This window comes from Thunnus thynnus, chromosome 19 (genome assembly GCF_963924715.1).
Source record: "Thunnus thynnus chromosome 19, fThuThy2.1, whole genome shotgun sequence".
Lineage (NCBI taxonomy): Eukaryota > Metazoa > Chordata > Actinopteri > Scombriformes > Scombridae > Thunnus > Thunnus thynnus.
The window spans coordinates 16,062,411-16,072,554 of record NC_089535.1 but is presented as its reverse complement, the minus strand read 5'-3'; the positions used below and the strand labels follow the sequence as shown (position 1 = coordinate 16,072,554).

At 39.2% G+C, this 10,144-nt stretch overlaps 1 protein-coding gene across 3 annotated transcripts in view; it reads right to left on the bottom strand.

The window, feature by feature from the left end:
• Positions 1-298: 298 nt before the first annotated feature.
• kdm2bb (lysine (K)-specific demethylase 2Bb) overlaps positions 299-10,144 on the bottom strand; it is a 25,413-nt gene continuing 15,567 nt past the window's right edge. Inside the window, exons 14-21 of one of the 3 annotated variants that reach the window (XM_067575333.1) lie at positions 8,615-8,758; positions 8,400-8,486; positions 7,941-8,276; positions 6,057-7,129; positions 5,800-5,963; positions 4,132-4,293; positions 2,789-3,007; positions 299-1,910 (exon numbers count right to left, since the gene is read on the bottom strand). In XM_067575333.1, coding sequence (XP_067431434.1) covers positions 1,729-1,910; positions 2,789-3,007; positions 4,132-4,293; positions 5,800-5,963; positions 6,057-7,129; positions 7,941-8,276; positions 8,400-8,486; positions 8,615-8,758 — 2,367 coding nt within the window. In that variant the 3' untranslated portion in view covers positions 299-1,728. The remainder of the gene's footprint in view (positions 1,911-2,788; positions 3,008-4,131; positions 4,294-5,799; positions 5,964-6,056; positions 7,130-7,940; positions 8,277-8,399; positions 8,487-8,614; positions 8,759-10,144) is intronic. The other 2 variants (XM_067575334.1, XM_067575335.1) reach the window with 2 other exon arrangements.

The following is a 10,144-nucleotide window of genomic DNA, read 5'->3' as shown; positions in this document are numbered from 1 at the left end:
GTTGTAAGAACAATACTTAAGAAAACGTCAGTTACTAATGCCTTAGATTGCAATGTCCTTTATCTTCAAGAGTTTTAACTCAGAAGTCATAAAAAATTAACTTTTCGGAAACAATTTTAAAGAAAACAACCAGTGTTCATAAGTGTTTAGTTCAGTGGAATCTCTGAAGAGTAAAAAATAAACAAAATCCAGTTTTTACAAATCACAAATCTTTCAGGAAAGATGTTTTCTGCTGATTCTTCAAATGGCACTGGCTGAATGACATGGACATATAGTATAGGGCCTATGAGCCTTTCTCATACTGTATAAAAGAAAACACTGTGTATTTGACCTTAAGGTTTCTCAAACTTTGGTCAGGACCCAAAGTCTGGAGATGGACACAGATTTACTGGACTGATTTACTGATATTGGCTTGATGTGTTTTAGTTCAAAAGAGAAAAGAAATGAATAAAGTGTAGCAATAAAATAATTCACCATGATATAAAAACATTCTTTTCTAATTTCTGGGGTCATGAGAGTTTTAGAAAAAAGGGCCACACATGAAAAAAAATGTTGAGAAATCATTTGTTTCATTCAACCTCTTTGGAGAAAGAAAACTTTCTTATCTAAAGAACATTTTACCCTGGACTTTGTTGATTCTTTATCTCTTGCATGATTCTTTTTTTTTTTTTTAATTTTACTACATGTGGAGTTCAGCTAATGACAGGAGTGAACAAATGATTATATTGTTTAACAGTTACTAAATCTATTGACTGTGGTGTAAACAGATTTTTTTGCTGCATGCAGAGCTAAAACGCTTCCTTTCACAAAGCACAGATACTACTAAAAAGTGATGGAGACTGACAGACACCTTTAGTATGCAGGTATGTCTTAATATAACCCAGTAACCACTGCAGAAGCTGTTAGTCCGGAACATTTTAGTGATGAAAAAATATGCTTTATACACTGTACACTGTATAGTGTATGTGTGAATACATTCATGTATTCATTTTAGCTGTATCAGTGCAAATAACTTGAGATATCTAATATCTCGCCCAAAGGGACATAGCAACATTGTATGTAGTCTAAAGGAAAACAAAATGTACAGTACCTTTGTCCGATCAGAAACAGAGCACTGACACATATAATAAAACATAAAAAACACCCACACAAACACAAGCTACCATCCTACAGTTGGCAACAAATCATTAGACCTTTGCCTCTCGAGAATAAAGAGCTTAACATTAATGCTGATTTATTATCAATTTCAATAGTATGATACTGTACACTGGTGCATTCAATGCTGCACATAAATGTATGAAACACTTTCTGATACAAAAATATTACTCTATAATGCAATAAAGCTTGCATTGGAACAAAAAATAGTCTATGAACACCGAAAGATAATCATGGTACAATACATAAACAGTCAATATAAAGAAATAAATAACTTATAAACAGGTGCAAAGATTTCAGAAAAACAACAGCAACAACAAAAAGACATTTTTGCAATATTGCCTTCACGAGACAATGTCCATTTTCCATTTTTACATTCTGGCTTAGCAGCGCAGCTTCCCTTTACATCACCTTTTACGGAAACACACACTGCCCTTGTGTCTGTTCATTGGTCCGCAGATGTTTATGAAACACGGCGCCGCTCTCCACAAGCATGCAGTCATCTGCTGCCTCCGTGTGGACAGTAGTTTTACCACTTGTGAATGTCACACAGTCCTCCCATGTTTTTTCTTCCTAGCTGATCTTCTGCAGCAGTTTCTCCTCTATCAGTTCAAACTGCACACTGACGGACATTTCTGCAACGAACTGGTCGCATCCCTCCTTGGTCACCTGTTTGCAGTAGCGCAGGTCGATGTGACATATGCTTCCGCAGCGTTTGAAATAGGTCAGCGACTGGTCTGTGACCCTGTTGCAGACTGCAGGGGAGAAATTGGATAAGAAGAAGAAGAACAGATGATGTGCAGCAGGTCACCTGTAGTGACATGAGCTATGACAAACATGGATTAATCAACCCTTTAGGATATTCTGGGACGTGAAATCGAAAGGCCTTATTATGTTGAGCGGCATTTTGGGATATATGTGAAGACTGCCAACATGTATTTACCTTTAAGCTGTTTTCATAAAAGCTCTTTCATTCACTGCTTTTAACATTTAATGGCATTCCAGAAAGACATCAAGTCTAGAATCTGATTACTTTAGACACTTGTGCACTTTGAAAAAAAAAAAAGGTAAAATCAAAGTTTTTGTAATTTTATACTTCTGATACAACAGTAGGAAAGAACCATATGTATAGTTTTACATGTTTTAACTGATTAATACTAACAGGATAATACAATTTCACCTACATGAACCTCACATCAAAGTTGTTTAGATTAGTTTCCTTCCAGATAAATTTTGGTTTCAGGTTTCAAATCACTCATTGCTAGAAACTGTTTTAACATATGACAATGATATAACTCTTGCAAAAGGTGACTAAATGAACTGAAACTAGTCACTGTTTGGAAAGAATGAAATCAATGCAAAAACTCATCATATACTTTGAAAAACATCCTCCACTGGTTATTTATGGTTACTGAGGTAAAATATGCAAAAACACTGGTGTGATCCTTTTATTTGAGGCAAATATTTTATTTACTTCTTCAGATTATTGATCCATAAATTCATTGGGAGTAAATAATTCACTGTGGACAGAGATCACAATTCATTAAATGTATCAGATAAATTCAGAAATCAGCCATGAGAGGGAGCAAGTAGAACGCAGGAAGATTAACGGCCAACAAAGAAATGTTCCTACCTGACAGGTTGATGTCAGTGAGGGAGTCTCTGGTAGTCGTCCCTGCAGCAGTAAGGATGTTGACGGACTGGTCAGTGACGTGGTTGCAGTAGCTGAGGTCCAGTTTGGACAACAACGGCATGTAGCGGATGATGAGCCGCAGAGATGTGTCTGTGATGTCCAAACCTGCCAGACGCAGGTCCTCTACGTTACGCAGCTTACTCCTGTTGTCTAACTGACCTACAGAGGAGATAAAGAAAGGGATATTTACTGTATGTCATCAATCTAGTTAGAGTGTCTGGCCTAATGAATTAGCACAGAGCAAAAAAGCCAGACGCTTCATTTCACTGTATACACAATTAAGAGATTAAGTCTGGTGATATTCTGTATTTCTTTACGGTCAACAAATCCCATGAGAAGACTAAAACCAACAAGTAATTGATCCTTCTTACAAGTATTGTCTGTGTAGTAGGGCTGCAACTAATGATTATTTTCATTATTGATTCATTTGGATGAGTCGTCTAGCCTATAAAATGGAAAAAAGTAATGGAAAAACTACCCATTAAATTCCCAGAGCCCGAGATAACGTCTTCAAATATCTTGTTTTGTTGAACGAGCAGTCCAAACCCAAAGATATTCAATTTACAATAATACAAAACAGAGAAAAGCAAAAATCCTGCACGCTTGAAGGGCTGGAACCAGAAGGTTTTCAGTGTTTTTTCTGCTTGAAAAATCACTGACAGTTTATTTTCCTTTCAATCAATTAATCGACTAATCCCTGCAGCTCTACTGTGAAGCCAAAGCTTGTAACTTACCATTGACACAGTTACCGAGGTTTATTTTTTAGTCAATCCCACATACATCATCCTGCTGCTGTAAATACTCACTGGATTGTAATGTGTATTAACCTGCAGCTGAAAATAGCCCCCGACAAATACATTATTCACTCCAGTCTGTGTAATGTTTGCAGAAAACTGCAGTGCCCAGCTGTTTTAGAAATGACTTAGGACTTTTTTTTTTTTTTTTTTTTTTTTAATGAAACTCTGTATTCGTGACCCATTTTTAAATATTTACGTCTTCAGCAGGAATCAATGGGCTTGGAGCCAAGTTTTAGTCTGTTCATGGGATTTGTTGACAACAAGAAAAACATAGAGTATCACTGATGACTTGACACATCAGAGTCTATATCTTACCACTGTGGAACAATCCAGACACTTCAGACGTGTTTCAATTCAGGTGAAGTATCACAGCAAACTGAAAGTAACTCTCTCATTGATTTCCTTTTACTCCGTGGTCATGGTCACTGATTTAACCACTGATGCCTCAGACTGTTTAGGCAGAGCTAGAGGATGGAAGGCTGGTACCTGGCCTGTTATCTGTAGGAGGCGACAGCAGGTCCCTCATCTGAGCATCTTTCAGTCCCTCAACCCACTGAACATCCAGAGTTCGCAAAAGAGGACAGCTGGAGGTGCAAAGAGCAGAGACTGCCACCCAGGAGCATCCTGACAACAGCAGCACACGCAAACCTGCAGGGACAGCAAGAACATATAGTACCTCATATTTAGACTATCTACAATACACAGATTTATCGTATTATTCTGTAAATGCTATAAAATCTGTTGGCCACAAGCAGCGACATGATGTGCAAAATTTATCTCACATTGAGTCTCTGTTGAAGAAATATGGCCCATTTTTATAGTTTTTACATCTACAAAGTTTTAGTTAGTCTGAGGTCACAAAATAAAGCAACACAGATGCAGTAAGTATTCTTATCTAATTAACCGAACGATGCAGCAAAGACATTTATAACTAACAAAAAAAAGCGTCTAAACCATCTAAATTCAGGAGCCCCGGGGATACAATTATCCATCTGGGGGGAGCCATATGGGAGCATGTTACTCAAACACTTGGCTCATATTCAAAGTGTTCCAAAAAGACAAAATCTAACATCTTATAAACTACACATGCTACATAAACACATTTTTATTAATACCTGAAACAGTAATTTAACCTCCAACAGTAGGTGCAGTTTTGCTGTTTTCACCAAAGCAAATATGTTTACTGAAAACTCTGCAAAAAGACATTTACTTAAACCTGCAATTACTGATTTTTTTGGCCACTTGGGGGCAACAAAAACAAACTGTAAGCACAACACTGATGAATGTAAGTCCAACATTAACTCTCCTTTATTTCTGTTTTTGGTCTCTACCAACTCCTGAGGTAAATATTTGGCTCTTTAGCTGCTAAATGCTCCACTATGTTCACCAGCTGGTCGCTAACTGTGTCTGTTCGTCTTTTGGTGCTGTGCAGGTAACGTACAGTGGATTTTATAGAGCTGCAGGCTGAAGATGACATTATGAAAGTGGTGAGAGTGAACCAAAACAGTAAAGTTGCAGCTGGACAGCTTAACAATGAAATGAAACTAACTGTAAAGCTCCATAAAGCCGAGAGGAGCTGCAGAGTCCTTGATAATTCTCTGTAAGTTCATCACTACAAGCAACACCGCTCATAAATATTGATTATAGTTGCTTTAAAGTTTAGACTATAACTTTAATGTCTCCCTTTAAACATATGGTTAATATGGTAAATTACTGCAAGCACTAATGGATACCTTTATAAGGTCAAGTCAAGGTGAGTCACCGTGTCCCCATATCAAGTAAAATGTTTTCATAACCACTAAGAATGATGGCCGAACATTTGAAAATAATCCACCGAGCAGGAAACTGTAATTTTCCTTGAAGTTCATTCCTTTTATTTTTTGTAATAGTTTATTCTTTCAACCAAAATTATCATTAGAATAACTGTACAGTGAGATAAACTAAATTTCAAAATGACCACCAGACCCTCCCTTCATTCAACAGTGCATCTTAAGGTTTTTGTTACTCTCTTGGCTCCTGTTTTGTGACATTTAAGTCACGCACAAATAAACAACATTGTCGACAAGAATACTCTCACTTCCCTCCAAAAATGCACCTTATCTTTTTTATCAAGTTTTCTAAAAAAAAATTCAGATTACAGTTGAATTAATTTACCTGGCAGCCTGTTGATGAGCCAGCTGAGTTGTTTCTTGGAGATGTTGGTCCAGCTGAGGTCCAGAGCTACTGGCTGTCTCCGGATGATGCCGCTCAGCATGAGAGGTGTGATGGACTTGCAACGGTTCAGATTGATGTGCTTCCAAAGCCGCTTGTCACAGCACCTGGTGACACACACAGCAGACGCTTTCAGAGGGCCGCTCCGTGACGAAGTGCACGGAACGTGTGTATAACTCCGCAGTACATCTTGTACTCACCATCTGTTCCACGTCCTGCAGACACGCATGCAGACGCAAAGATCTCTGTGAGTCAGGTGACTGAAAACTGTCATCCATGTCTCTCGTCGCATCACATGTGCTTCGCCGTCGTTCAGTGGCAGTCTGTCGGGTGGGGGGCTGATGGGAGGGGGCCGGATCACATGCCACTCCATTTGGATACATTTCGGCGGTGACCGGCAGGGAAGGGGGCGTGGGCATATTGGTGTGATTGGTGTGTTTCTGTTCCAGCCCAGAGGTGAGTAACCGCGTGGCGTCCCGTTCACCTCCCGTCCCCTGTGTCGCAGCCAGTCTCCCAGGTCGCTGCTGCCGTTATTAAGAGGCCATTTAGGCTTTGAGTCTTCTACTTCGCTCTCAGGTTCAGGTTTTACTGGCCTGTGGTTTTGATTGGCCAGGCTGTCTTCTGTTTTCAGCGGCCGTCTGTTGTGATTGGCCACACCTTCCTCCATTTTAACGGCCCTCCGGCTCTGATTAGTGGTTGAGTCCTCCGTTTTTAGTGGTTTACGGTTCTGATTGGTCACACTGTCCTCGTTCTTCAGTGGTCGTCGATTGTGATTGGCTGGGCTGTCCTCTGTCTTCACAGCGCCGTGGTTCTGGTTGTTCAGACAGTCTTCTGTCTTGGGGATCTCCTGGTTGAACTCTTTGCTCAGCTCTTTGTTGGGGAGGCGTCTGCGCTGATGGCGAGCCTTCAGCTGAGCAGAGCTCCTCTCCGGGGCGTCTCCTGACTCGCTGCTCGGTCCAGCTCTGGGAGAGTTGGAGGAGGATTGGTCGCTTTCTCTGGCTGCTGAAGTTCTCAGCAGTGGACTTAACAAGACCTTGGATTTGTCCTCTGCACTACTGTCTCTCTCTTTTGTCGAATCTTCCTCTTCCTCCTCATCTTCCTCTTGGTCCTCATCATCATACTCCTTTTTCTCCTTTAAATGCATCCTGTCCAAGGAGAACCCGTCTTCGTCATGATCGTCCTGGTCATCGTCTTCATCGCCGTGATCGTTCTCGGTCTTGATTTGCCGCAACAGCTTTGGAGTCAAGGGATCATCAAGTTTTGAAAGCTTCTTCTAAGGAACAAAAGAAGGAACATCAGAAATCATAAATGTTGGTTTATCAGTGTGAACAGCACTGTGATACTTAAGTTATTGCTTATTCCATTTTACTGTATTATGGATTCAAGAAATTATCATATGTTTTAATCCAATAAATGATTGTAATTAAAGATATATCAACCAAATATAAACAGATTGGTCTGAGAAATCTTCACATGACATATCAAGCAAATGCACCAAGGTTGAGAAACTATATCAATTCACTGTTTTCAGGTCACCTGTATCTGCTGCCTTTATAATATTCACTGATTAAATTCATCTTCTTAAACCTATTGAAACTCAGTGCACACAGACTGTACACTGACTGTTTATCATTTGCTGTATAAAAAGCTAAGTGTCCGTAAAGCACACTCCCTTAAAACAAATTACACTCCAGCAGCAGATATTACGGTGTCGTTTCACTTGAAAACATTTTTATTAGCCAATGTGATTTGAACAATAATGACTTTTTGAAACTTTCCTCCTTTCTCTGCTGTTAGACATTTGCTTTCTGCTACTGCAATATAACCTTATTATGACTGTTAATTTCCAACAAAAATCTAACTGCAATACATGTATTACAGCACATGAAAAAAACAATGTTCTGAAACATATTCAGTCACTCTTTTAAATAGTTCCTTTACATCCTTCAAACACTTTAATTGGCAGTTTGATCAAATGTGTGTAATAAATCACAAGTCACAACTCAGAATATATGTGATTATTTATGCTATTTATGTCATTATTCAGTATGATTGGTCAGATTACAAACAGATGAGGGTCTTACCTTCTTTTTCACAATGACAGGTTCGTCATTGGTGTCAAAAAGTTTCCTCTTTTTCCTCAACGGGTTGTCCTCAAGTCTTGGCCGGGGCGACCCATCCAGAGACAGCAACGGGGGACGTTTCTTTGGAGGCTCTTCATCTTTCCTCTTAGAGATTTCGTCTCTGTCTGCCTTTCTTTTCACAGCAGACGTGGTCGTCAAAGCAGTAACAGTTGCTGTAGCCACCATGGGAGGGTCGGGCTCTTCCTTTGCATCCCGGTTTAACCGCGGTTCTTTCAGTAGCGACCCTGGGAGGTTTGATGCGTACTTAAATCCTGGCCCCCTTTTTTGCTTTGAGGCCAAAAGGTTAGAAAACAAAGAGCACAACTTTATTTCTCTGGTTCTGAGATTCTAAGATAAAGACAACTGTTAAATCAGTTTTATGATTCAGACACATGGAATAAAGTCTATACAGATGCTTACTTTCCCTGTTTTTCCAGCATGGTTGCACTTTGGGCATTCCCAGCAGTTTGGCAACTCATCATTGACGACTCCACTTGAATCTTTTACCTGAACAAAAGGACCATAAATAGTGAAAGGCAATAATGGAAGAAAACAAACAATAGCTGAATCATTCTAAGAACATAGCTCATGGTATTAGATCTTCAGAAAATAAATACTAATACTGAGTAATTTACCTTAAGACAGTTAGGATGAACAATCTCATTGCAGATGGAGCACTCCATGAGCATGAGGTTAAACTTCTCCTCCTCATCCTCCACTGTGTCCTCTTTCCCAGCCTCTCCACAGACAAGACACACTGCCGTGTGGGGCAGGACCGGCTGGAGGAAAAACACACCAAGGTTAAAGATAAGGCTGCTGTTGACAGACTAGCTTGCCAACACCTCTGACTGAGATGGTTCAATAACAATGCTGCAATGTAGTGAGTAAGCTATCTGCAATGTTTTATGTATCCTACCCAAGAATTAAACAGTATGTGAGGACTACTATTGTTAAAATGTGTTTCGGTGTCATGGCTTGCGACAACTTACTGACATGACTCCACTCAGAGACCAGAAAACTCCAAATTGAGCTACATACTCTACACTGCATCCACAAAGTGGTATATTTGTTGTTACTGTTTTCCTTAATTGCTTGAATCATTGCTCCTCTTTAAAATCACAGATAGCCTTGTAGTTTATGGTCTGCCACCATAACTTACATTACAATTTTATTTGATTTGCATTTGATTGTATTTACTCTGAATCCAATATGAAATGAACGTGACAACTTCCAACTTGTGTGTGTTTTTTGTTGATTGTCGGATAGCAGACAAGTTAGATACATTACGACCAACTAATGGATTTATGTGGAACAGCAGACTGTGATGAACTGGTACTTTCTTCTGAATATTAAGTACTGTAGGCATCAAGAGTGATCTCTCTCACTATCTTTGTCTTTCGTGGTCAATAATTCAAAGTCCTGTTCTCATTGTCTCTCCATGGTACACAAACATCATCTTCAAACCCCGTCTCTCTCTCTGTCCATGGTGCTGAAACATTCATAGTCTGGCTGTGTCTGAAATCACTTTCATCCATTAACTAGTCCCAATATAACAGACACTCATTAGTTTACTCTATAGAGAGCCGTAAACCACATTTGCAGTCTTGAACACTTAAGTGCACTTTCAAACACGCTGCCAGGTAGTAGATAAGTGTGTCCCACGTCTGAAAAATGCCAACACCCACACTTGATGCACACTTTTCCCAAATACTGTCTCGGAGCAGAATTCAGAGCCAAGTGTATCAAAAGCACAATTCACTACTTCCAGTCTTCTGTGCAACATCAGTCCAGTTGTTAGCATTAATGCGCCTATAAGCTGGTTTTGGACAGACAATAATCAGCTGACATTGAGAAGTTTGATCATGAAGTCTGAATATTTTTATGTCCAAACACAACAAAATTATGCCAGAACCTCCACAGATGGTTATCACTTAGTATTAAAATCTATTCTTCTTGATGAAACTGATAAAAATAATATTGCATACATGACATTGTGAGAATATCTATATTTGGATCCATATATAAATATTTCAAAATATCCATATCGCATTATGTCTCCTTTATAAACAATAGACCTACTTCTAGATAACTCAATTTAGTAGCTTTACTTATTTGTTTTTCTCCTCTAAGCTGTTTATTTTTCACTGAAAACTGATTATAAATGT